Source organism: Rhamphochromis sp. 'chilingali' (genome assembly GCF_963969265.1).
Source record: "Rhamphochromis sp. 'chilingali' genome assembly, chromosome: 14".
NCBI lineage: Eukaryota > Metazoa > Chordata > Actinopteri > Cichliformes > Cichlidae > Rhamphochromis > Rhamphochromis sp. 'chilingali'.
In genome coordinates this window covers 15,248,334-15,275,744 of record NC_137941.1, presented here as the reverse complement: position 1 = coordinate 15,275,744, position 27,411 = coordinate 15,248,334, and the positions used below count along the sequence as shown (strand labels likewise).

At 41.2% G+C, this 27,411-nt stretch overlaps 1 protein-coding gene and 1 long non-coding RNA gene across 2 annotated transcripts; one reads left to right on the top strand and one right to left on the bottom strand.

Annotated features, from left to right (window-relative positions):
- Positions 1 to 227: 227 nt before the first annotated feature.
- On the bottom strand, positions 228 to 27,411 carry LOC308409731. Its single transcript, XR_013974062.1, has 3 exons — positions 27,375 to 27,411; positions 1,405 to 1,452; positions 228 to 289 (listed from the first exon to the last, which is right to left on the bottom strand). It is a non-coding gene; the product is annotated as an uncharacterized lncRNA (long non-coding RNA).
- Positions 6,340 to 9,652, top strand: LOC308409871 (uncharacterized protein; the record flags this gene model as incomplete). Its single annotated transcript, XM_080902872.1, has 4 exons — positions 6,340 to 7,830; positions 8,114 to 8,224; positions 8,419 to 9,596; positions 9,643 to 9,652. Exons 1-4 carry the CDS (start codon positions 6,640 to 6,642, stop codon positions 9,650 to 9,652), a joined length of 2,490 nt encoding a protein of 829 aa, XP_080758998.1. The 5' UTR covers positions 6,340 to 6,639.

Below are 27,411 nucleotides of genomic sequence, written 5' to 3'. Positions count from 1 at the left end.
TAAATGGTGCCAGTGACTGATAAAACATACTGCCTTCCAGTTAAACACCATATTCTTCTACCCCCTTCTCTCATCCCACACTCTGTCTCTCTCTCCCTCTTGCTCTCCTCTTGAATTTATGGACCGTGTGTTGCTGATTCTGGCTTGTTATACAGTGCACAAGCCCATGAATTAGAACCTAAATTCACTTACATCAAACGGATTAGTGCTGAAATCCATCCGTCTGAGCTTGTCTCATGGCACAGAGCTTCAAGTCGCTGTCCAACACAGGATGCTAGCTTGGACAAAACTGCAGAAAAAACAAACAAACACAGTTTAAATTAAATATAGCTTAATGAGACTTTGTTTGATTATCTGTTTATTCACAAGCATATGCTTATTGCTGCACACAGAAAGCTTCTGGTTACAGCTGTATTATAATTGATTTTAAAGTGTTTAATGTTGATCTAGGGCTTAAAAATGCTAAAAAAAAAAAAAAAAAAAAGGGAATTAAATGAAGTGTTAGCACATTATCCAATACAAATCTAAACTCTGTTCAATCTGAAATTCAAGGTGCAAGGTTCAGGTGCAAACTGAAAAGAAATCAATGAGTGACATTTTGCATTTTAGCGCACATACAGCCTGTAGAAAGTCACAGTAGGACACCAGCTATGCCACTTTTCCCAAGTCCTGCATTGCACTATTTCCAGTGTAAAAATGGTTAAATGACCTGAGCTCAAATGACATTATTTTTAAATGTGTTCTTAATGAGTCGTCCACTGTACAGTATAAATTCCAATTACATCCAATTAACCCCAATCAGAAGCACCTCATCTCTAGCCTCTTTTTTTATTTAATGGTTCGCTGCAGCTTCAACCATTGATTAGGCTGAATGAGCAGCACTACTAAATGACCACCTTGAAGGAGATGGGAGCTGTTAGCCTTAATAGAGACTGCGTTGCCATTACACCTCTGCATGCACAGTCCCCCCTCTTTTAACAGGCTAGATCAACTTTTATACCGGGGTCTGACGGGCTTCTATCCAGGTTGATTTTGACTTTAGCCCATTTGCTTCGAGGGAAAATGTTAAGTAGAAACCTTCCATCCATGAACGCTGGCCCATTATTTTCTAATTACAATGCATTTAGGTCCTTCAATAGGCATGCATGATTATACAAAACGACATTTGAATGTGTAAACAATGGAGATTTTCTTGAAGCAGCTATGAAACCAAATAGGATAGTTTGAGAAGTCTTGTGTCTATTTGCATTTAGCTTAAAAGTACATCCATCAAATGTCAAGTAAAAAAGTAAACATGATGCATGTGCAAAAAATAAATAAATAAATAAATAAAAACTGTAAAATACGAAAATTTTATATTCCTTTTAAGACCATTTGAGACTGAAAATGATTAGAGCGGCTTACTTTATTTCACTCTCGCTTCTGTCAGGATGAAGACAGGACTCTCCCTAACTGCAAGAGAAACAATACAGACTAGAAATAAAAGCATAAAAAGCATAAATCTATTCAACATGTAGTATCCTCCAGTGTTAAAACTGGCAGCAGACGCTCGGATAAGCCCTCCCACATACTCAGTCTTGAGAATTTCACTGTTTGTGTTCTTTTGAGGAGTTTGTGTTGAATAATACCCACATGGCAAGACATAACAATCTGTAGATTAAGCCCAACAAAAATATGCGTAGAACTCCCTGGCTTTCAAGTGCATTCAAAATACAATTCCCTCATAATCTGAGCTTTGTAAAATCAAAAAAACAGTGTTGGTTTCTTAGTCAACATTAGAAGTGGATTAACAAGAGAACTAGAGATGCATGGTGTTTGAAAGAGCCTTGATACACAATTGCGTGAGATAAACACGAAGCCTTCACTGCGACAGTGTGCATAAGAAAATAATTGGCTTATTTATAGATGGTGTGAAATTAAACACACTTAAAAGCCTGGGACAGTATGGTTTAATCAACTGCCTTCAATTCAATTTATGCTCACAATTCACAATGCAACTGAGGAGGGGAGCATTAAATGCATTCCCTTATTACTCTATAAATGCAAGTGTCCAAGCAGACAAAACCCAAGTAATAAATTAATAGTAATAAAAACACCAGCTGTGTGGACAGATGTAGAAATTAAAAGCCAGCAACGAATACAACAGGCAGTCTAGCTTAATAAAATACATGGCAGTAACATTTCTTTGAACCAATCACATGTACCTACTGTGCAATATTTAAACATATTTAATGTTGATATGTATCTCGTTCAGCACTGGCTGAAATGTTAGTCGGTGCTTCAAGCATTTGAAGTCCTTTTGGGGAAATTTGATATTCAACATTAACAAAAACAACCAAAAAACAACTCCTGCTAGAGACCTTTTAACTTGAACTTGGCAATGTTGATATCAAACAAGTCAATTAGTAGATGGATATGACAATAATAGAGCAATAATCCAAACAGGAAAAGGGATAATGTTAATGTCTCACTTAAGACACCTTCAATGAAGGTTTAACCAGATAAAACAGTGAAAAAAAGACCTGATACTGATTAAACCGTCATTCCACCCTGTAACATGTCCAGCTCGTCACATCTACCAGCAACATAAGAGTTCAAAAGTCTTCTAAAAATCAATCTCTGATCAGTAATTACCAACAATACCAAAGTTTTTTTTTTTAGTTCATTTTTTAATTTGGAAGGGAGAAAATGAATAGCCTGGACTTTGGCTCCCATGGGCTGTACCTGCCCCTCAACAATTACCTTACCTATGTAGGTCACAGTAGCCCTGGCAAACCTGCAGCCCAGTTTACTGTAGGTTGAGCTCATCCAAGATATAGGGAGTGCAGAATTATTAGGCAAGTTGTATTTTTGAGGAATAATTTTATCATTAAACAACAACCATGTTCTCAATGAACCCAAAAAACTCATTAATATCAAAGCTGAATGTTTTTGGAAGTAGTTTTTAGTTTGTTTTTAGTTTTAGCTATTTTAGGGGGATATCTGTGTGTGCAGGTGACTATTACTGTGCATAATTATTAGGCAACTTAAAAAAAAACAAATATATACCCATTTCAATTATTTATTTTTTACCAGTGAAACCAATATAACATCTCCACATTCACAAATATACATTTCTGACATTCAAAAACAAAACAAAAACAAATCAGCGACCAATATAGCCACCTTTCTTTGCAAGGACACTCAAAAGCCTGCCATCCATGGATTCTGTCAGTGTTTTGATCTGTTCACCATCAACATTGCGTGCAGCAGCAACCACAGCCTCCCAGACACTGTTCAGAGAGGTGTACTGTTTTCCCTCCTTGTAAATCTCACATTTGATGATGGACCACAGGTTCTCAATGGGGTTCAGATCAGGTGAACAAGGAGGCCATGTCATTAGTTTTTCTTCTTTTATACCCTTTCTTGCCAGCCACGCTGTGGAGTACTTGGACGCGTGTGATGGAGCATTGTCCTGCATGAAAATCATGTTTTTCTTGAAGGATGCAGACTTCTTCCTGTACCACTGCTTGAAAAAGGTGTCTTCCAGAAACTGGCAGTAGGACTGGGAGTTGAGCTTGACTCCATCCTCAACCTGAAAAGGCCCCACAAGCTCATCTTTGATGATACCAGCCCAAACCAGTACTCCACCTCCACCTTGCTGGCGTCTGAGTCGGACTGGAGCTCTCTGCCCTTTACCAATCCAGCCACGGGCCCATCCATCTGGCCCATCAAGACTCACTCTCATTTCATCAGTCCATAAAACCTTAGAAAAACCAGTCTTGAGATGTTTCTTGGCCCAGTCTTGACGTTTCAGCTTGTGTGTCTTGTTCAGTGGTGGTCGTCTTTCAGCCTTTCTTACCTTGGCCATGTCTCTGAGTATTGCACACCTTGTGCTTTTGGGCACTCCAGTGATGTTGCAGCTCTGAAATATGGCCAAACTGGTGGCAAGTGGCATCTTGGCAGCTGCTTGACTTTTCTCAGTTCATGGGCAGTTATTTTGCGCCTTGGTTTTTCCACACGCTTCTTGCGACCCTGTTGACTATTTTGAATGAAACGCTTGATTGTTCGATGATCACGCTTCAGAAGCTTTGCAATTTTGAGACTGCTGCATCCCTCTGCAAGATATCTCACTATTTTTGACTTTTCTGAGCCTGTCAAGTCCTTCTTTTGACCCGTTTTGCCAAAGGAAAGGAAGTTGCCTAATAATTATGCACACCTGATATAGGGTGTTGATGTCATTAGACCACACCCCTTCTCATTACAGAGATGCACATCACCTAATATGCTTAATTGGTAGTAGGCTTTCGAGCCTATACAGCTTGGAGTAAGACAACATGCATGAAGAGGATGATGTGGACAAAATACTCATTTGCCTAATAATTCTGCACTCCCTGTATTCAGACAAAGCTTGAAAGTTCAGTACATGGCCTTTTCATTTGTTGCTCAAAATCACAACACTATCCAGATTTACAACGCAGTTTTCCAGACCAACAACCACCCTATTCAGTCTTTGAAAGGTAGCAGGTGCACTTCAGCATAAGGGTAGAAGCCTGAAGGCGTTATAAATGAGGCAACTAAATGCGAGTCATAGACAAGGAGAAAGTATCAAATTAGTCAGGCGCACGTTTCTAGACTTTTAATGTTCAAACAACCCATCCATTTTACCAGAAGACTGTGATATTGATATTAATTCCCCCAGGTACAGTACTATTTTCTAAAAAATGTATCCCCCTCCTGAAGGCACCCTTGAACAACACATCTCCCCCTATGAATTGCTCCTTTATTAACTTGGTGACAATGAAATTAGGAGTCAGGTTTAGCGTTTTACTTATGGCTTTGAGCGTGTGTGCCTATACAAATCTGAAGGAGTCAGTGGTGTAAGCATGCAAGGCCAGGGAGAAGAGTCTTTTTTGCATTCGTGGTTGTTCGCATGCTTCAAGTATGCATGCCACAGCAAACTCAACAGAGCATCTTGTTTTAAACTAATAATAACCAAATTCATGTTTTTATACTCAAATTTCGGGCACACTGGCCTTCGCTGAGAAGTCAGATTACTGTTTTTATGCTTTTTTTTGTTGAAAAGTAAATTTGAAAAAACATGGATAACAACAATAATTATGTTTTAGTGATAAAATGTTTTTAATTTCAAAAAATCTTGCACCGATGGAGTTATCATAACAAAAAGATTAAAAAAAAAGATTTTGGTCATTACTAATATTGTTACAGCTGTGGTATAAACCTTAAATTGGGTGGCGATCTAATAAGTTTGTTAAACACTGCAATTTCCTTAAAAATTCAGTTCTATGTAATATATTAGTACATTTATTTCAACTACATCGAGTGCAATACCTAAAAATATGTATGCATTGAAATAACAGTTTGCTTATGTGACGCCCACAAGTGTATGGTCACAATTGTAATTTTGTTGTGAATTGTTTTTGATGTAAAAGACCTGATTTTATGGTGGTATTGCACTTTTCATTTAGCGTTATGGACAATGTAATTGCGTGGCATTGCCACAAGGGGGAGATAGTGGTGAGTGCGATAGGCTGTTGCAACGCGTCTCGGCCTCAGACGAGGAAGAGCCTGCAGACCGAACGCAACTGATGTCTCCTGTCTCTGCTTTTCTGTTAAAAAAACAGGTCAGTAGTTCAAGTTTGCTCACCACAATGTACATATAAAGGCAAGAAACCTTTTTCTGTCTTAGTTTAAAGACCGCAAATGTTGTGAGAGAGTGTGTTTTCACTGATTGAGAGAAAGCTAACTATACCGCCATTTGTAATGGCAGCCGCCATTTCACTCGTAGTCTAAATAGGCAGCTGGTCTTATTACCTGTTTTATTTTGTGACAAATGGAGCTCTTAGACACTTCTTTTATCCTGGCATTATTGGAAGTTACAGTTGATTAGGACCTACCCAGTTCTTATGTGTCAAATGTAAATAGTCTGATGTATACTGTTTGTGGATGATTGTGAACTGTTTGTGAGCAAGGGAAGAATATTTTTGTTTATTGGTTACAAATGTAATATATTGTTTGAATCTGTTAAAGTATAAGAAAAGTATAAAGGTGACATAAGTGGGTTAATTGCAGTGTTAGTGGTGCTGCACAGAAATGTTTTGATGCTGAAATGCAGTAAAATTGGTTACAGATTTATTGTAAATAAGGACGTTCATATACAATGATTATTTTGTAAGTTTATTCTTGCGAGAGTGCAAGGTAACCAAAAGGGTTTGAGCTATGGACCTAATTGAATGTTTGTGTTGTTAAAAGAGAAATGTGTGTGTCTAAATGAAAAGAAAAGGACGTTGTTAAACTCTGTTAATAAATCAGACGAGGAAGAGCCTGCAGACTGAACGCAACTGATGTCTCCTGTCTCTGCTTTTCTGTTAAAAAAACAGTTTAAAAACAGACCCCATCGAAGGCCTGTAACATAATTTTGGTGGCCCGTACGGGGATCAGCATGCTACGTGGGTGACTGCTGATCCTTTAATCAACGAACCAGAGACAGCCATCACAGGGCAGGCGTGTTGGAACAGCAGACGTGCAACTGAGGCAGCAGCGGGACCTGTGTCGAGGAGGGGAACCCCTGCTGGAGAGGTGACGGGCTGCGTGTTTGAGCTGACTGCACTGTGAGGAGTGCTAGCCAAAAGACACAGAATGGAGGACAGTGAAAGAAAAGAACTGGCTTGGCAGATCAGAAAGAGTCTTTATGCACTGACAGCAGAGGAACTCTTCCAGATTGCTACAAACATCACACCAGTACCTGATGTGGACCCCGCAAGTGTAAGACGTGGTGATGAGGAAAGTTGTTTTGATTATGTTTGTGCTTATCTACGCTGTAAGACATTGCTTGACTTAGAGGATCAGGGGTTTTCACACCTACTGCTGTTGAAAGATGCTATTATTCATCTCATTGATAGTCATGCCGCTGAAGTATCTCACCCTGTAGTCTCAGAGGAAAATGTTGTTACTCTCACAACACTTAAGCACCCGGAACAGAGTGATGTACTTACCTCAGCTATATTGCCTCTTGAGTCTGTTAATCCACAAATAACAGAGTATGAAATGCTAAAGGCTAACTACGAGGCACTTGGTAAAAAGTTAGCAGATTTACAAGTGACATCTGCAACACAAGACACACCCACCCCCACTATTACACAGTCACTCCAGCCTCGAGCTGAGAGCGTGACAAACAGCCGCTCCACCACAGACATGCGACAATCTAAGCCTGATCACATGGTTTCCCTAAGAGACCTGCCATTTTTGCAACGCAGAGAGTTTAAAGTACATGGTGGTCAGGTTGGGGACATTGCATCTGACATTAGCTACCATGGACTGTGTAAGCAGATTGAGGAGGGGCTCAAGGTGAAGCACACAGAGGGAGAGATCATTCAAGGTGTGCTCCGTATTATCAAGCCTGGACAGTTTAAGGACATGTTGATCAGTAAAGATGACTTGACCCTCATTGAACTCAAAAGCTTACTACGTTCACACCTGAGTGAGAAGAGTGGGAGTGAGTTATTTCAGGAATTGTTGAGCACTAAGCAACATGACCATGAAACTCCACAACAGTTCCTCTACAGGATGATTGGACTGAAGCAGAAAGTCATGTTTGCATCCAGGCAGGATAACATGGACGTTGCGTATGAGACACGTACGATCCAAAATGTATTTCTACGCACCATTCATCAAGGTCTTCTACCAAAATATAGTGACATTCGTAATGAACTCAAGCCACTACTATCAGACTACAGTGTGTCAGATGAAGCCTTGATAAGGCAAGTGAACAAAGTGTCAAGCGAAGAGAGTGAGCGACAGCGAAGACTGGGATATTCCACTCGACAAAAGGTAACACATGCTCATACTGCTCAACTTGAACCTGCCAAAGACACTGAAATGACTGACTGTAAATCTAAGAGTAAGAATAAAGTCATAGAAGAGCTGGCTGCGAAGGTGGAAACCCTGACCAAAGTGGTTGAGTCTCTCACAGCCAGTCAGGCTCGTGAACCCACTTGTCAGTGTGCACACCCAAAGCAGAAGCCCAGACAAACTGCAAAACAGTATGGCTGTCCCAAGTGTATTGAAAGTGGGGCTACTTCATGCACTCATTGTTTTATCTGTGGGGAGACAGGTCACAGGGCAGTGGGATGTCTCAAACGAAGCCAACCCAGAAGCTCTAGTTGGCCTCCTGCTGATACACACACGCCCAGAACCAGTGGACAGCCAGACCCAAAATCACGAGGTATGTGCTCAGAAGAGTTTGCTCATGTCAGAAGTAGTTGGGCGACCCTTCCAACGAAAAATGCAGACACAGGGGCAAGTGAGAGAGTGGCACAGCTTGTTGGGAAAAAATGTAAAATCAAGTGTTACATTCATAGCTTTGCAGTGGACTGTTTATTGGACACAGGTGCACAAGTGAGTCTCATTGATCGCCAGTGGGCAAAAACCTACCTCTCTGACCACAAACTCCGGCCACTGACAGAACTTATTGGAAATAAGGCTCTTAGTGTGCTTGGTGTTAATGGCCAGCCATTACCCTACGACGGCTGGGTGGGCGTGATGGTGAGTCTCCCAGAGAATAGTGACCCAAACTTGACTGTACAAGTCCCCTTTTTAGTAAGCAGTGTGCCCATGGACTGCCCCCTGATTGGTTTCAATGTAATTGAACAGCTGATACTGGGGCCAAATGCTAGTACAAACCTCATACCCACCATTGTGAGCCTCCTGCGCAGCGCGATGAACCTCCAGGATGACACAGCGACGGCACTGGTCAACTTCATCCAGACCAAGCTTACCAGTGATAACGTGGTCAGCCAGAGTGTCCTAAAAGTGGGCCTGTATGATGTAGTAATCCCGGCTGGTCAAGTTAAGTATGTTAAGTGTAAAGTCTCCTCTACAGTTGACATGTCCAACCCCCTCGTGCTCTTTGAACCAACTGAGAGCAACCCACAACTGCAACAGCTTGATATTGGCAACAGCCTCCTCACAGTTTGTGATGCCAGAGTCCCATATGTCAAAGTACCTATTGGCAATCACACTAAGCATGATGTGACCCTCACCGGCAGAGCAGCCCTTGGAACTATTGAACCAATAGCAGGAGTCGTACAAACTGACTTACCAAACCTCGGTGAGCCCAAAGTGACTCAAGATGTCGACCCTGATGTATCTCAAATACCCCGGCAGTGCGGTGAAGATCAAGCAACACAGGAATGGGATCCACCTGTTGATGTTAGTCACCTGACTGAAGACCAACAGACTGTTGCCAAGAAAATGTTAAGGGAAGAGTCAGGGGCTTTTGCACGTGATGAGAATGACATGGGGTGCATTCCCAGCTTGGAAATGACAATAACACTCAAAGACACAACCCCAATTCAGAAATCGTACACCTCAATTCCAAAACCCCTCTATAAGGAGGTTAAAGAGTATATTGAGGACCTCTTGGCAAGAGGATGGATTGTAAAGTCTAGATCCCCTTACTCTGCGCCAATAGTTTGCGTGCGGAAAAAGGATGGCTCCCTAAGGCTCTGTATCGACTACCGTCTCCTGAACCAGCGCACAGTACCTGATCACCACCCATTACCAAGAATCCAGGACCTCATTGACACCTTGGGAGGGTACAACTGGTTCTCCATTTTGGACCAGGGAAAAGCCTATCACCAGGGCTTTATAGCAGAAGGATCCTGCCATCTGACTGCATTCATCACCCCCTGGGGCCTTTATGAATGGGTGCGAATTCCCTTCGGTCTTACCAACGCACCTGCTGCATTCCAACGCAGTATGGAAGAAATGCTGGCTCCCCTTCGGAATGAGTGCTGCATTCCATACTTGGATGACATCTTGTGCTACGCCAAGACTTTTGAGGAACATGTGGAAGGGCTGAGGAAAGTCTTGAGAGCCCTGCAGAACTACGGAGTCAAACTCCGGCCGACAAAATGTGACCTATTTAAAAGAGAAGTGAGGTATGTTGGGCGCTTAGTGTCAGCTGAAGGAGTACGCATTGACCCAAAAGATCTCGAGGCAGTGTACGCCCTGAAAAAGGAGACACCTGCCACAGTGGGAGATGTGAGGAGGATTGCTGGGTTCCTGAGTTACTATCGCTCATATATCCAGGATTTCTCGAGAATAGCAAAACCCATCTATGAGCTTTTGCAACCCAAGAAAACCAAAGAGGAGCATCTTCTGGGGAAGGTTACAGGACAGAAGGGGAAAGGCGCACAGTTACCATCCAAAACACCAGTTGAGTGGGCAGAGAAGCACCAGGGTGCCCTGTGTAAGTTGATTGATATGTTGGTAAACCCCCCTGTACTTGCCTACCCGGATTTTGAGCTTCCCTTCGTCCTTCATACAGACGCATCTGATAAAGGACTTGGGGCCGTTCTCTACCAACATCAGAGTGGGAAGCTAAGAGTGATTGGATACGGCTCCCGAACACTGACACCGGCTGAAAAGAATTACAGACTCCACTCGGGCAAGCTTGAGTTTCTCGCCCTCAAGTGGGCTGTCTGCGAGAAGTTCAGGGATTACTTGTTCTATGCCCCGTATTTTACCATCTACACAGACAACAATCCCTTAACTTATGTCATGAGTACCGCCAAGTTGAATGCGGTTGGGTTCAGATGGGTGGGAGAGCTATCAGATTTCAGGTTTGATATAAGGTACAGACCTGGCAAAGTAAATGTTGACGCAGACACCCTGTCGAGGAGTCCCCTTGACATTGACAGATACGTCACTGAATGTACAAAAGAGCTCTCCAAAGAAGCTGTTGCCGCTACTTGGGAGGGATGTGGAGCAGGCAAGCATGGAGATGTCGCATGGATCGCTGCTCTGGTTTTAGCGCAAGGTGACCAGCTTGAACCAGTAATCCAAGAAATGGTCACGCCCATCAATTTGGATGAACTACAAAGGGCTCAAAGAGCAGATCCTGCGATAGGTGAGATCATGAAAATGAAAGACTCAGATCAAAAGCTGACAGATGACATGAGACGGAATGTGAGAGGTCCGGCAAGGAAAATGATGCATGAGTGGACAAAGCTGAGCTTAGAAGACGGAGTTCTGTATCGTAAGACTGCAGAAAAGCGCCAACTAGTCTTACCAGCTAGCTTCAAATCCCTGGTCCTGAAACATCTGCATGATGACATGGGGCATGTCGGGGTAGAAAGAGTTCTCAGCCTGGCGAGGCAACGGTTCTACTGGCCATACATGAGGCGAGACATCGAAGCCTATGTCACCCGGCAGTGTCCGTGCATCAAACAGAAGAAACCGGTGACACATGTCCGAGCTCCCATGTCCAGCATTACCACAAGCTCACCAATGGAATTGGTTTCAGTTGATTACCTCCACTTAGAGCCAAGCAGGGGCGGATATCAGTATATCCTAGTTGTGGTAGACCACTTTACTAGGTATGCCCAGGCCTATCCAACCCGCAACAAGAGTGGCAAAACTGCAGCTGAAAGGATTTTCAGTGATTATATCCCCAGGTTTGGCTACCCTTTAAGGCTGCACCATGATCAGGGGCGGGAGTTCGAGAACGAGCTTTTCCGGACTCTACAACAGTTGAGCAATGTGGGGCACTCTCGAACAACTCCGTACCACCCTCAGGGCAACCCAGCTGAACGCTTTAATCGTACCATCTTGCAGATGCTGAGGACCCTGAGTGAAGAAAAAAAAGAAAGATGGAGAGAATATCTCCCACAGATGGTTCATGCGTACAATTGCACTCGCCATGAAGCAACGGGTTACTCGCCATTCTTTCTGCTTTTTGGTCGACATCCACGAATGCCAGTAGACCTCCTGTTCAAGTTGGTTACTGATGGAGAGCCACAAACTGCAAGAGGTTATGCTGAGAAATGGAAAGAACGAATGACTGAGGCTTACAGGATTGCATCTGGAAACAGCCAAAAGTCAAGTGATCGTGGAAAGAAACACTATGACCGGCATTTGAAAGGAGTGGTACTCCAACCTGGAGACAGAGTACTAGTGCGGAACCTGACTGAGAGGGGTGGTCCTGGCAAGTTAAGGTCCTACTGGGAGAACACCATTTATGTGGTGAAGGAACAGATCAATGACAGCCCAGTGTACAGAGTGACCTCAGAGGCAAAGGGGAAGAAAGTGCGTGTTCTGCATCGCAATCTATTGCATCTTGTCAATGAGCTTCCTGTGGACTTGCCTGCTGTAGATAAGGGGGACGGGCCATCCGCCGTCAAAAAAAAGAAACCAAAACCAGCTCAAGGAGAGACAGAGTTTCAACCCCACTCTGACGCAAGCTCCGATGAGGATGAGAGTTCCATGTATTATGAGTTGAGGTATGATTTGAGAAGTGGGAACAAAGAGGATGCACTACATACCTGTAACCATACTGTTGGACCCCCAAGAGGAACAGCTGAGTTCAGCAGAGTGGTCAACTGTGGAGCACCTCAGCCAACAGAAGCAACAGATGAATTGAGGGAACAAGGAATGGAACAAGATGGTGGACACCAAAGCACTGAACTTGACAACGACATGGGAGAGGAGGAACATGAGAGGGTACAGGAATCAGGAGTCACTGAAGTGCCTTTCACAGTCGACGAAGGAGAAGTTGGACTGCCGCTTTCAGAAAGGGCACAGTATACACCTAACGTGGCCCCGCCGACTAATGAATCAGTTCTAAGAAGGTCTACTAGAGAACGACGGCCTGTTACACATTTCACATATGACACCCTTGGCCAGCCCTCTCTCCGGGTGCATCCATCAGTCAGTTGTGCTGAAGTGCACGAGTCACCAAACACAACACACTACACCATGCCACCATATCCCCTGTTACCTTACTTCCTCCTAGTGCCATATCGCATTCCAACATCTCACTGTGCACACCCAGGCACCTTCCCTGTATATTATAACTGCCCAATCTATACATGTTAGTACACAAGGAATGTGGGTATGTGGGAAGGGGATGTGATTTGAGTTGTTTGAGTAATGAGTATAATGAGTTTTAAAGGGTAAGAGGTTAAATGTCAGGAGCCATTTTCTTTTTGTTGGGGAGTGTGTGACGCCCACAAGTGTATAGTCACAATTGTAATTTTGTTGTGAATTGTTTTTGATGTAAAAGACCTGATTTTATGGTGGTATTGCACTTTTCATTTAGTGTTATGGACAATGTAATTGCGTGGCATTGCCACAAGGGGGAGATAGTGGTGAGTGCGATAGGCTGTTGCAACGCGTCTCGGCCTCAGACGAGGAAGAGCCTGCAGACCGAACGCAACTGATGTCTCCTGTCTCTGCTTTTCTGTTAAAAAAACAGGTCAGTAGTTCAAGTTTGCTCACCACAATGTACATATAAAGGCAAGAAACCTTTTTCTGTCTTAGTTTAAAGACCGCAAATGTTGTGAGAGAGTGTGTTTTCACTGATTGAGAGAAAGCTAACTATACCGCCATTTGTAATGGCAGCCGCCATTTCACTCGTAGTCTAAATAGGCAGCTGGTCTTATTACCTGTTTTATTTTGTGACAAATGGAGCTCTTAGACACTTCTTTTATCCTGGCATTATTGGAAGTTACAGTTGATTAGGACCTACCCAGTTCTTATGTGTCAAATGTAAATAGTCTGATGTATACTGTTTGTGGATGATTGTGAACTGTTTGTGAGCAAGGGAAGAATATTTTTGTTTATTGGTTACAAATGTAATATATTGTTTGAATCTGTTAAAGTATAAGAAAAGTATAAAGGTGACATAAGCGGGTTAATTGCAGTGTTAGTGGTGCTGCACAGAAATGTTTTGATGCTGAAATGCAGTAAAATTGGTTACAGATTTATTGTAAATAAGGACGTTCATATACAATGATTATTTTGTAAGTTTATTCTTGCGAGAGTGCAAGGTAACCAAAAGGGTTTGAGCTATGGACCTAATTGAATGTTTGTGTTGTTAAAAGAGAAATGTGTGTGTCTAAATGAAAAGAAAAGGACGTTGTTAAACTCTGTTAATAAATCAGACGAGGAAGAGCCTGCAGACCGAACGCAACTGATGTCTCCTGTCTCTGCTTTTCTGTTAAAAAAACAGTTTAAAAACAGACCCCATCGAAGGCCTGTAACACTTATAGGGTCTCACCCAACTACCAATCACACTTACAACATGTGATAGTCTTAATCTCCCAAATTAAACAATTTAAAAAAGTAACATTTACTACAATGATTTCTTTTAGTGTTATCAACAGGACTAAAATAGGAAAATAACAAAAATGAATGAATAAATTAATATGAAATTCTATCAGCTGTTTGCCTTTCACCACCTGGTAACCCTCTTCCTTTTCTATCATACTCACTTCCAATTACACAGCATCAGAATGATGTTTGCTAGCTGTGACGGACATGCAGTAAGTATACAAGGTTCATTATATAAAATCAGAAGTTCAAAACCAAAACTCTACTAATTAGTTAGGTTTCACAAGAATGTGTCATCAAAATGTCAGAAGCTCCACATTTTAAACACATCCCACTAGAGCTTTAGACATCTCCTACAAGTAAAATCCACTTATTACAATGACAGTCTGTTGCTGATGAGGCACTGTACAGAGAAAGTATATATCACAGGTCTCCTTCTTGTAATAATTCACTTTGTAATAGGGGTGAGAACGCTACAGCATTTTATTAAAGTGTGAGCACTTGGACAGTGAGTACAGTATATTTTTAAATGTGGACACACACACTCAGGTTTTAGAATGGCTTGGGATTCCCGTGACCTCCTGCTTCAGTCGCAAGGGCCTTATCTCTGGAGGGTCAATTACCATTCGCTTTTGCTTGATCTTGTTTGTTTAACTTGACACGGTGAAGAAAGGCCTGACATTGACCAGAATTCACTGCATTAATGTGTTCCATGTTCTGCATTCATCACTGTCACTAACCTAGAGGAGAGTGCCGGCATCACATGAGGACAGAAAAGAGGCTGTATCTGTGTGTGTGGTAAAGACAGATGACACACACACATACACACACGATAAAAAAAAAAGAAAGATGTGTGCAGAAATAAGAAGACAAAAATGATCAATTTCTTCACTCCACTGACAACGATAATAAAATGTCTATTTTTTACGCTGCTGGAAGATTGTTTTTAAAGAAAACAATCTAAAAAAAATGTTTTTGTGTTGTGCAACTCCATGGTCTGTGTGATGTGGGTGAAAATCTACAAGATGCTGTTCAGGGCTTAGTTCAGACAGTGACTCATACCGGATTCTCTTCTGTGCATGCACTCTTATTATTCCCTCTTGGTCACTTTAGATGTAATTTGTTACCAACTCACCAGGTGACAGTGACATTTGCCTTTTCATTTTACCTGAATGCACAAATTTGTCTTTATCAAATAATCACAATTATTATTTGTATTTATCCATTGAAGACATTTCACAACTGTATCTAAATGTAAATCTTCTAATAGTAGTCAAGATTGACATTTTTTCAAAATATTTTCTTTTACATAAGTTGTTCTTTTTCTATTTTTATGAATAGCTAATAATAGCATGAGAGCATGAAAGAGCATGTATGCTCCAGGGTTAAATAAATAACATAAATGCAACAGATGTACCGTTATAAATTAAACTAGTCAGACAAACTAGATGCTGGTTAGTGTCTGGTTTGGATCTATACATTGTTTTTGTTGGGATAACATGCAAACTCCACACAGGGAGGGTTCAAACCAGAACTCTGGAGCTCGGTATCTATGTGTAGGCTTGGTGTATGTGTAAATACATGTATATTTAAATAAATACATTTAAAACATGTTTTATATTTTAGACTCTTCAAAATAGCCACCCTTTGCCTTCATTACTGCTTTGCACACTCTTGGCATTCTCTCACTGAGCTTCATGAGGTAGTCACCTGAAATGGTTTTCCAACAGTCTTGAAGGAGTTCCCAGAGATGCTGAGCACTTGCTTGTCCATTTGCAATCCCAGACCATCTTGACAGTGGAGGCCAGGCCATCTGGCGCAGCACTCCATCACTCTGCTTCTTGGTCAAATAGCCCTTACACAGCCTGGAGGCATTTTTGGGGTCATTGTCCTGTTGAAAAATAAATGCTGGTCTAACTAAACGCAAACCGGATGGGATGGCATATTGTTGCAGGATGCTGTGGTAACCATGTTGGTTTAGTGTGCCTTCAATTTTGAATAAATCCCCAACAGTGTCACCATCAAAGCACTCGCACACCATCACACTTCCTCCTCCATGTTTCACATTGGGAACCATGCATGTAGAGACCACCCTTTATCTTTCCTGAGTCAAACAAATATACAGCAACCAAAGATGTCAAATTTGGACTGATCAGACAAAAGCACAGATTTCCACTGGTCTAATGTTCGTTCTTTGTGTTTTGTGGTCTAGGCAAATCTCTTCAGGTTGGGGATTCGACTCCCAACCAAGGCGTCTGTGTCTAGTAAGAGTCCCTAGGCTAGACCTCCCATGCTAACCAAGCCTACCTCGGATAAGAATGAGAGAGAGATAACTGAAACCATACTGGCTTGGACGTCGCCCGGATTAACAAGCGTCAGGTGTTGAGCAACCAGGACACACTGAGAAGAACTGGGCTACTGGAAAAAGAAGGCATACGTGGGCAAGAGATGTAAAACAGAGCGCTATTGGAATGCTACTATGCAAGTAAACCCAGTGGAAGAGGTTACATGAAGAGGATGTAGCACCTATAGACTCTTCGATAGTCTTATCGACTCTTTGTTCCACACATGGATCCTGTAATGCCTAGAACTATACAGCATGAACAGGGCCCTAACCCTTCATCGGGAACTCAATAGGGATGTGGCGAACAACACTTGAGGACAACTTCAAGCCAATTGCACAAGCCACCATCAAGGTTCCACCAAGAAGATGCTCCATCCACAATGGTGTTCTGCATAGGCCTGAACCCCCTCAGTGAGATCACTGACAAGACTGGCTACAGATAGTGTCTATGGCGCAACTAGTGACTACGGAGAAAGCGTCAGCCTACATGGGTGACATCAAGCTGTATACCAGGAGTGAACAAGACATTGATTCACTGATCTCGAAGAGAGATACCAGCAAGATGGACAGCTTTCTGTATCCTTTCTTCATCACACTCAGCGCCGACAGAGGAATGTCATTCGGACCGGAGAACTATGGTCAGATGGTAACGAAGAGAGGGAAGGTAGTCAGAACCACCCTTTTCAGAGGCTGTGGTAGGATACAATCCCCTCAGCTCAGTTGTGATAGCAGCTCCTTCTTCAAAATGTTGGAGCACTGAGGTTTTTTGTTGTCAGTCTAGGTGTTAGGTATCGGAGATTCCATAGCTCCCACATCCTCTTCATGTAATCCCTTCCCACATTGAGGAAAAAAAAAAAGCACATTGAAACTTCATGTATGTAGTTATGTACATCCTCAAACTGCCAGTGTTAAATATATTAAATCTTCGACCATATAAAAGGTCTCAAGACAGCCTTAAAACACTCAATTTTTAATTTACATTGTAATTGATAAATTTTGCTAAAACCAGTTAAGCTTTGTAGAATGGTTTAATTTGATGCAGTTTAAGTGAAGTTAAGGGACTAAAAGTGTTACACATTTAAAACTTCAAAAATATGAGACTATCCAAGAAAGTTTAAAACTGCTTCTAAGCATGTTAAATACATAGTGATGATGAAAAGAAAATTAGGAATGTGTACTTTTACTATCTGCCGTTACAAAAACGTGTTTAATTTAGAAATTGTGTTGGTAGAAACTCCCACACAAGACCCTACAATAAACTCGCAGCTCAATTAGTGCAGTGGAGTTCACGTAAAAAGGCCTGCCACTAGCTGGATCTCTATTCACAGGTTATCTGTGTGTTTCCTTTCAAACTCACAACCCAAATATAGTCTTATTTGTCATACCTCAGGGGCTTGGGAGAAGCACTTATTAAGTAATGCTGCACCTAATTTTTCTGTGACACACAGTATAAAATACATAGTTTCTGTTAGTGTCACAACTGATTTTTAGTTGGTTTTAGAGTACAGGGTCTAAACCTACACCAGCCTGGAAGGAGGGAAGCATCAGTACCTCTCTAACATTTTATGCTCATAGGTTTTGGCCAGCGTTTGTACATCACCGTAGGAAACTTTTAATCAGTTTATCAATATGTGATTGAAGTGCAGACTTTCAGCTTCATTTTAAAGGGTTGTGTAAAAGTATTACATTTAATGTTTAGAAGTCACAGCCATTTTTGTACATAATCATTATTTTCAGAGGCTGAAAAGTAATAAGTGAAAATATATGGAATCAAGCTGCATTTCCTGGACATTCTCAGGGTAACAAAACATGTCATTGAGAGAAAAACAACATGGATGTGCTGTTCCAGTCAACATCTGGAGTATTGTTCCTGATCCCGCATATGAGACAGAGAGTCTGAGTGTCATGGTTACTGAGCTAAAAGAGGATCATCAGCACAGAACATCTATTAAAGTAGAGAAATCTAAAACCTCTTCTCATAAAGGAACACATGAGAAACGCCCACTGGTAATAATCAGATAGGAGCCTGTTCACATACACATGCACCCACACACACTCACACTTTCCCGTAATATTTCATGAACATCCATGGTTAATCAAACCTTTGATTTCTTTAAAAAAAAATAGAATCTTTTCATGTACTTCTCTGAGCAGTAAAGAGGAACAACTGTAAGTAGTCTTCAGAGGCCGTGGTAGGACACAAAGTCATATGGAATGAATGGCAGAGTGAAATGTGAAGATGAATACCTCTGGGTTTACATGTTATGATCATTCATGTCACGTGAGAACTCAAATCAATGGTTTGACTGCAAAGTTAGCTAAAAATATGACCTTATATTACAATAAATTGTATCTGTATAATGGCAGTCATATTCTTTTCCCATTTTTAAGCACTTGTTGTTTCTATAATAAGCACCAAGTACAATCTAAGTTTGTTTGCTTTCTCTTTTACTTTCTTTCAGATGCCTCCATCACTTACTCGCACCCACACACTCACCACATTCCAGGCCTAGCTGTTCCACATTTCTTTTCCAACCATCCATCATATTCCACTTATCCAGTTCAGAGTTATGGTTGAGCTATACCAGCAGTCACTGGGTAAGAGGCAGAATACACCCTGGGCAAGTCACCAATCTATCACAGAGAGACAACCACTCACATTCACACCTGCAGAAAATTTAGACTCACCAATTAACTTAACATAATGAGGACGACCTTGCTGTGAGGCAACAGTGCTACAAACTGCACCCCTTCCTTTAACCCTTTAAAACCTGAAACCTTTGCTACATAAGCTATATTTTTGCAATTTTAGTTATTAAAAATGTGTGATGTCATTTATATCATTTTTTGAGGGTAAAAAAAAAAGTCACGCTGAGGATGTAGACGTCGCAAAAACTCACAAAAACACATGTATCAAAACGATATGCTTGGCTTTAAAGGGTTAAGATATTTAATTAATTCAATGCTTAAATATATTGTTCTTACTATCGTGTTAACATGTGAATCATTCTGAACCAACGGGCTTGTGCATTCTACATAGAATCGGCCCCCATTTCTCTATAAAAGAAAACAGGTTTACCTCCAAGTAAAGCAAAGAAAGTGGTAATGATACTGCAGAAGCCTGCACCTCTGAAGCAAGAGGAGTGTCCAAAACTTGGACAGTCACATCACTTGTATATACTAATCATGTGATACTTGATGAGCTACTTTACTAATTTCTCATGGTCTATAATAATCCACAAAGACCAACATTTATCTGATGTCTGGATTAGGGCTAAAACTACCAGTTATTTTCATTACTGATTAACTTGCTGAATATTCCTTTGAATAACTGTTTTTCCTTTCTTATAAAGGTGCTGTGAGGAATGCAGGGATCACATTCAGATCTATATTTGAGCTTCCAGGCAGATGACGTATTACGAACAGAATGACAGGAAGGGTGAGGCTTAACTGTATGAAAAGTACTGCTAGGCTGACTGCCAATAATAGACTATTGCAAACTCCTGATAGGTATAGATCAAAACAATGCCTATTTTTAGGGCTCATGCAGGCACAGTGAATGGCTTTTGTGTACTGGGTATTATTGCAATCACAGTGTAGAAACGGTGCTGAGCAAATCTCAGTAATTAACCTATGGTAATGACAAAAGCCAATTTATGGCTCTTAAAGATCAAATGTATCTGGGTTAATGTGAGGTCAAATGCATGTGCGGGAATATCAGAGCTGGAATTGATGTAGCTGATTGGGGAGAGGTGTACAGGGATTACTGACAGTGTGAATGGTGCTGTCAAAAACATCTATTCTAAATAGACAATGGAGCGCAAGCTGTTGTCGAGCTTAATTCAAAACAATAACAGTACACAGTGTTAATACCACTGTACACTCACTCACTGGCTGGCTGTTTTAAAGTATGGTGATCTAAACAGAGAACTCATAGCTGGAGGGGTTTCATTATAAGGTTTTGGCCTGCGCTTTAATGTTACATCAAACCTGTAACCTTGGTTAAATAGCCTGAACTAGACTGAAAAGTAGTAGCTACATTAAGTATAATAAGTTCAGAATGAATTAGAAGACCCTCTCCTTGCAGTGCTCCACTAACATTAACAGTATACAGTTGAAAATGTGGCGAATGGACACTTGCTCTTTTCTCACAGTGCATCCTTCTGCCATCTCCTCCCCAGGTAAATCACACACACACACACACACACACACACACACACACACACACACACACACACACACACACTTGGGCATCCACATGATGTAAAAGAATTCCCCCCCTTGTTCCACTGCACCATGGGCGTTTTGTAGGCAACAGACTGATGTTTACATGGCCCCAATCACAGCAGACTGAATGCACTTTGGCTATGACAGCTTTCTACCATTAAGCAATTTGTGCCATAGCAACTCTTTGACGGGATCAGACCACACAGGCCAGCCTGTGCTGCCCACACACATTAATGAATCTTTGGTGCCATGATCCTGTCTCCAGTTATAGCTCTCCTTACTAAAGACCACTTTTAGCAGGTACTAAACACTGCATGTGCTTGATACGATCATTTATCCATCACATTTTTGGATCTTGTCAAAGTCTTTTAGGTCTTCCTTCTCTTTCAGCATCAAGGAATGACAATTCGTAAGTATTGTAATTGAACTCAACTCCATACTGGTGCCACTGTGACAGCATAACTAATGCTATCTAGTTCACCTTACAGTAGTTTTAGTGTGGCTTGTCAGTGTATGTGAAGTTACTTTCCTGGTATCCATCAGCCCACCTGACCACTTTGTAGATCCTGCGTCTGTAGGTGGAAGCCAGATGTTGTGCCATCTGGACGCAGTGACAGACAAAACAGACATTAGTTATTCAGCCAGACTCCAAACAGAGCCTACTGACAGATCATGGCTCCTGGGGAGTTATGCTGCATTTAAATAGCACCTTTTGATATTAGATCAATACACCGGATTAACAGTCAAGTCATTCATGGGCAGATGCTGTGGGGAGACAGCATGCTTTGACTGTGATACATTATGTGCCAGAACTAAACAAAGAAGTTATTTCAATTCCAATGGTTTTGTTACTTTTTTCACAAAAGGTCAAGCGCTGTCAAAAATATCAGCATATTGACCTTTTTAAACATTCCAGAAACATTGGGATCATAGATTATGCTTTCTTCCCCTCTTTCTCGGTAACAAAGGGTTAAAACTCATTCACACCAAAGTCACAGGGGGCTGCAACTCTCTGTGCTTGTCATTTGCAGGTCATTGTACAGTTCATTTGAAGTCTAACATGGCATGGACTGTCCTGGTGATATGTGTGTATTGTCAGGAGGACAGAGAAGCTGTGCAGGATGACAGCAAGCTCTGTTACTGCTTGAGTAGATCCGTCCATTCAGTCTACCACCTACACATGTTTCATAATCCATGTTTGCAATCTAAAACAGGCTTGCTTCTAGAGTCAATATTTTCATATTTTTGAGCTTATTTCTCTTTTTTTTGCAGGACACCCACACACCTGTAAATTTTCAGCTTCCAAGTTTTCAAAGTTTTGGTTTTTTTTTTAAGCAGTTGTAGGAGCTTACCTAGAACGATCTACTGTGCAGGGCGTGCTTCTAGTTTTAAATACCTACACTGAATTCAACCTACTGTTTATCCACAGCATAATATAGAACTGTGCCACAGACTTGCATTAATTTCCAAAAACAATTACACACCTCACTGTCTGACACTGTGAGGCATGTCCCTATACTCAACAAATATATAGGTAACTTCAGTACCTAGCTGTTGCAATTAAATACATTTGAGATCATTTTTTTAAAAGATTTACGTCTTCATTAGGAACTCTGGAAGGATATGGAGGTTAGACGGTAGCAAGAGACAAGTTATCACACTGTTTTTATCAGATTTGTTGAAAAAAATAAAACATGTTGTCCCTAATAAAGCAAAAGAAGAACGCAAACATCAAATTTATATTTAGGGAACCCTGAACTAGGATAATGTACATTTTATCCTAGTTTATGATGGCTGAAATACAGCTGTGTTACAAACAAACAAAGGCAGCAAGCAAAGGTGTTTGACTTTTTTGAGACTGCAGAAAGCATCAGACTACTGGTCTATTCAAATCTGCAGTAGACAGTTTGTATTGTGTTTTCTTCCCAACATGCACAGTGGAAATCAGTCAGGTCAGTGGGCTCAGGCACATTAATTTACGTTCAGTGACTAAATACGTGAACAGGTACACCCAAAGTGTTCCTCCCAAATGTTAAAAACACAATTAAAGGTCATAGATAAGTAAAAGCGTAATTTCACATTGTCATCTTATAATTAGCAATTTTGACTTGGTGTGTTGTATACTAGTTTTATCTATCTGGACATTAACTGTGATTGTGAACACGTTCATTGAGTGCATTTTAAACTGGTCTCCAGTTGAGTAAATAGGGAATGATCGATAGGATAGATCAAAATTGTTGCCTTGCACAGAGAGTAGATCAAGCAATCATATATATAGATATGATTATTCTCTTCTTTGCCTCATTTGTTAAAATACATACTGGAAAAAGCGCTACATGGTCACCAGTTCACTGTCACTAATGTCAACATTGTTGCTCCTGCAGTTTGAGTGTCCTTGGAGTTTAGCTTTATGACCGGAGGAAAAACCACTCCAGGGTGGTGAGACATCACCTCTCCTATCTCAGAGAAAGACAGTGCAGACGGCTATGTTGGCAAACATAAACATGTGGACACCTACTGTCTGAAGACACACGCATCCTGCAGATATATGCTGTGTGTGTCAGTGCGCGCGCGCACACACACACACCCTTGAAGTGAGTTGTCTATCCTCTCTATTTCACCGCTAAAGCAGGAAAATAAACGAGCTCCTGCTGCTGCCTCTCAACAATCCAGTTTTTCTTGTATAGTGGTGACATATAAGGGATTAAATATTAATACGCTATTGTGTATCGATTGACAAAATACCTGCCACTATAATGGGCCGGTTGATATTTCTGAATAAAACAATGACAAACTCGTTATCAAAGGGCATTTTTAAAACATTTATGACAAGTGAGTAGCTTTGGAGCAGGAGGCCTCACACGGACAATAAAAAGCATGCCGATGAAGACAACGTCCATTTAGACTTGCTCAAAATAAAAGTTAAAGATAATAAACAATGTCTCCTGAGCTCAGAAGCCATACCACCATGGATTTAAAACTCCAAAATAATGGATAATAATGATGGGTGATGAGGATGGGCTAATACTTCTAATTATTTACATGTCATTACAGTTTGTAGTGTAGACATCTAGCTGAGTTTTGATGTAAATAATCACAGCGTGCAAAAGGAGGAGTCCCTTTGGATTTGATGGCTAAAGAAGAAGATGGGAAATATTCAGTGAAAAAAAAAGAAAAGTTTTTCATTCTTTAATTCCAGAGGCAGAGTGAGCTACACTGATGCCTCCTTTGTTCGGCTGACTCATGGTTGGGGAATGGAACTGTTGTGTGGTGTGGAAAGATTTCACCACAAAAACAGAAAGGCAGGCCACTTCAAGCTGCAGGAAAGAAACAAAGAGGGTCTTTAAACATGCCAGTCCAGGCAGTGGAGAATCCAGTGAGTTGAGTCAAACTGAGAACAGCGAAGTAGAGATCTAGTGTTTGACACAAGGAGACTCTGGTGTGACTGTGAGAAGCCATGGAGACCCTTCCTGCTTTAGGGAAGGACTAGGGGAGACACTGGCTGTCCACTACGCAGGCCAGTGGGCCTTTCGAGGTGTCACCTCCACACAATGTGACAAACCCCTCTGGTCTGAGTCCTGTTCACACTCCCCCATCCCCTTCCTTATGTGTTCTTAGACAAATGAGTGAAGACCCCAGCTCGGGCACTACCACAGGCAAGGACGGAGACTGCATGGGCTCCACCAGTCAAGGCTTCTCGCTCCATCACTTCACACTTATATCCCCCACACTCTGCTATGTCCCCTTCCTTTATCTTACTTTTCAGGCTTCGGGCTTTCACTGCTCATTTTGTGACTACGAGACTTTTACCGAGGTCTCGCCCAGACATACGCCACATGTCACCCTGCCGTCTGTGGCCATGCTGCCTGGAGCCAGATGTGGTCTCAGGCTTGAACTGGAGACCTACTATGGCATGTCCCCAACAAACCCTTCTGTGTCTTATTCTTTATTTTTTATGGTGCTTACAGAAGACATATTCATACAGAACCTCGAGTACCAAGACAACAATGTAAGAAGCCAGCTTAAGCATAATTCCACATTAAATATAATAGACTCAATCAATCCATAATAAAAGCAGTGATACATTATTAAATAATGGCATCATGTTGCTAGATTTTTAACTACTTGCATTTGAGTATTCAGTGAGCAGTTTAGTCTAATGGTTTTCCAGTTAAGGGCCTTTCTAAAATCAGATGAACTTACGAGGTGATTACTGAGATAGGAAGGAAGAAACAAGCTAGCAGTGAGGCTGTAAGGAGTTAGAGATTGATGAATAGTTCTTTTTAAATAAAAGGTCTTTTTCATGCCATGTTTCCTCCACCTTCTTGCTGAAGAAATAATCCACTTTATTTCTAGCCTTAATAATGTATCTTATGGACCAAACACACTGATATTATGCTGCATATGTAGTTATGCTGCAGTAGGCCTAAGATGCCGAGTGGGCTTCCCTGTGCTGACTGTTTCTTCTTCACTCACCTTTTTCACTCCCTGTGTGTTTATAGACCTTTGCTGTATTAATAATTAGTAATCATTATCCCATAGTGGACAAAAGCATAGTGGGTCCTGTTCTTTTGTCCTGTCTTTCTCTGCTCTCTTCTCCCTCACCCCCAACTGTGAGGGAGAAGAGATGGCTGGCGGATATCCACCTCTCCCTGAGTCTGGTTCTGCCAGAGGTTTCTTCCTGTTAAAAGGGAGTTTTTTCTTCCCACTTTTGCCAAGTAGGTGTTTTTTTTTCTTGTCATAGAGGGTCGTGTCATTTATGGGGTTTCTTTACCTAACGACATAAAATATCTTGAGGTGACTGTTGCTGTAAATTGGTGCTATATAAATAAAATGTAATCAAATTGGAAAATAAAGCTATGAAGCACCTAATTAGTTAGATAATTTATCCACCATTTAATGCTCGATACCTTCCGGGTTACTTTACTCTGATTACTCAGCTGCACGCACAGTGAGGCTTTAAGCTAACAGTTACAGCGGCAGCAGAAAATGTCTCAAACTCTGTGTTCCCACAAAAAAATGAGTTTGAGACATTTTGTCTTTTTAATTGGTGGAACTAACCCTACTTGGCCTATCATCGTTTGATTTTTGGAAAATACGACACACCGTTTTTGCCACGTTGAGAAAAAATGTAAATAAAACGACATAGGTTTAGAGGGACATTTCTCTAGTGCTAAGTACTTAGACATCTCGCGTGAGACAACCACTTAAAAAAAATGTTTCACAGACTAAAACGCATAGAAACAACTATTCAACAGTTAAGACTCTGCTGTACTTTAACATCTTAATCTAAAAGTAAGATTTGATGAGACAAATCGAGTAAAATGCAGCTTTTTCTATGACACCCAGAACAGAACAATAAATTGGTAGAGCTGAAAATTGTTCTATCATACTTGAGTAAATATACTAAGTTACTTCCTAATAGCTTCTCTAAAATATGCCAATATACGCATCTTTATCTCATTAGTATACCAAACCATACAACCTCCTCTATACAGCTCTTCTCTTCACAGCAGATAAGCTGAATTTATCTGAGTTTTTTCTTTAGCATATAGAAGGCAGAGCTAATATTGAGGAATGCAAAAAAAGAAAAAACCGTCATGGACTAATCTTGTGCTGAGTATAGCCATGATAATGATGATGGATTAGAAATACAGCAGTGTATTGGGATTACAGTGCTATTAACTGGCCAGGGAAGGAGGATGAGGAGGCTGACCAGTATCAAACTAATCAATCAAATAATCGGGACAAGCCCTTGTCTACTAGAAACAATTAGACCACTTCTCCAAAATCAATAACCCTGCATTCTGTTTAGATACCCACTGGTCACTCATTCAATAAAACCTTCGTGGGTTTTGATAAGCCTGCCAGTCGGCAAGGGCCATTTGAGGCTCCGAGTGGGAACAAAATACATCAAACAGGCTCCAGGAAGGCCTCATAAAAATTGCAAATCGAAAACAATATAATTTAATGTGGCAAAGGTTATTTTTCCACTTGTTCATTATCAAATGTCTCATGTGAAAGCACTGCTATGAAGGGGAAAAATCTATTTGGTCTTGAGTGTTTGGGGAAAACAGGAGGGACATGTATTATATCTAAAGGAAAACAAAATAACGATGGAATCAAAAGGGTTCATAAAGTTGCTCTGAGAAATAGCCTTAGTATTGGAGGTGTCTCCAGCTTCCAGCACAGCTCCCATACATAATTAAAACAGGAATTTGTATCTGTCTGTACTCTGTGGCCTCCTGATGAATTAATATCTGGTGGAAGTCCTACACAGCCATCAGATTAGCTCATTTATTTCTGTCAGCTGCTTGCTCTATCAGCTATTTGTAAATCAGAGAGGGTGGTTGGGTGGATGCTGGGGGTGGGGGTGGGGATCGTTGGACGTGTATTTATTATCATAAATGGGTGTTATGAATTAGGTCTGATTCAAACGTCCCGGCTATAGTGCCGCAAGTGTAAGTGCGCAGTGATGACTTTCTTTTCTTTTCTTTTTTTTTTTACCTGGGAGAAATGTTATGTTGGTTGTTGCATTAATTATACCTTACATCACAGCTGTCCCTTACATGTATTGGGCTGCAGTTCAGTAAAACTTTGATATTTGTTGAAGATATTAAAAAAGAAAACAAAAACAAAAATAGGCATCAGGTGAAGAATGGTAAGTTTTTATGGAAAACAAAATCACCTTCCATTTCCTGGCTGTGGTTGCCGAGTTAGTTGAG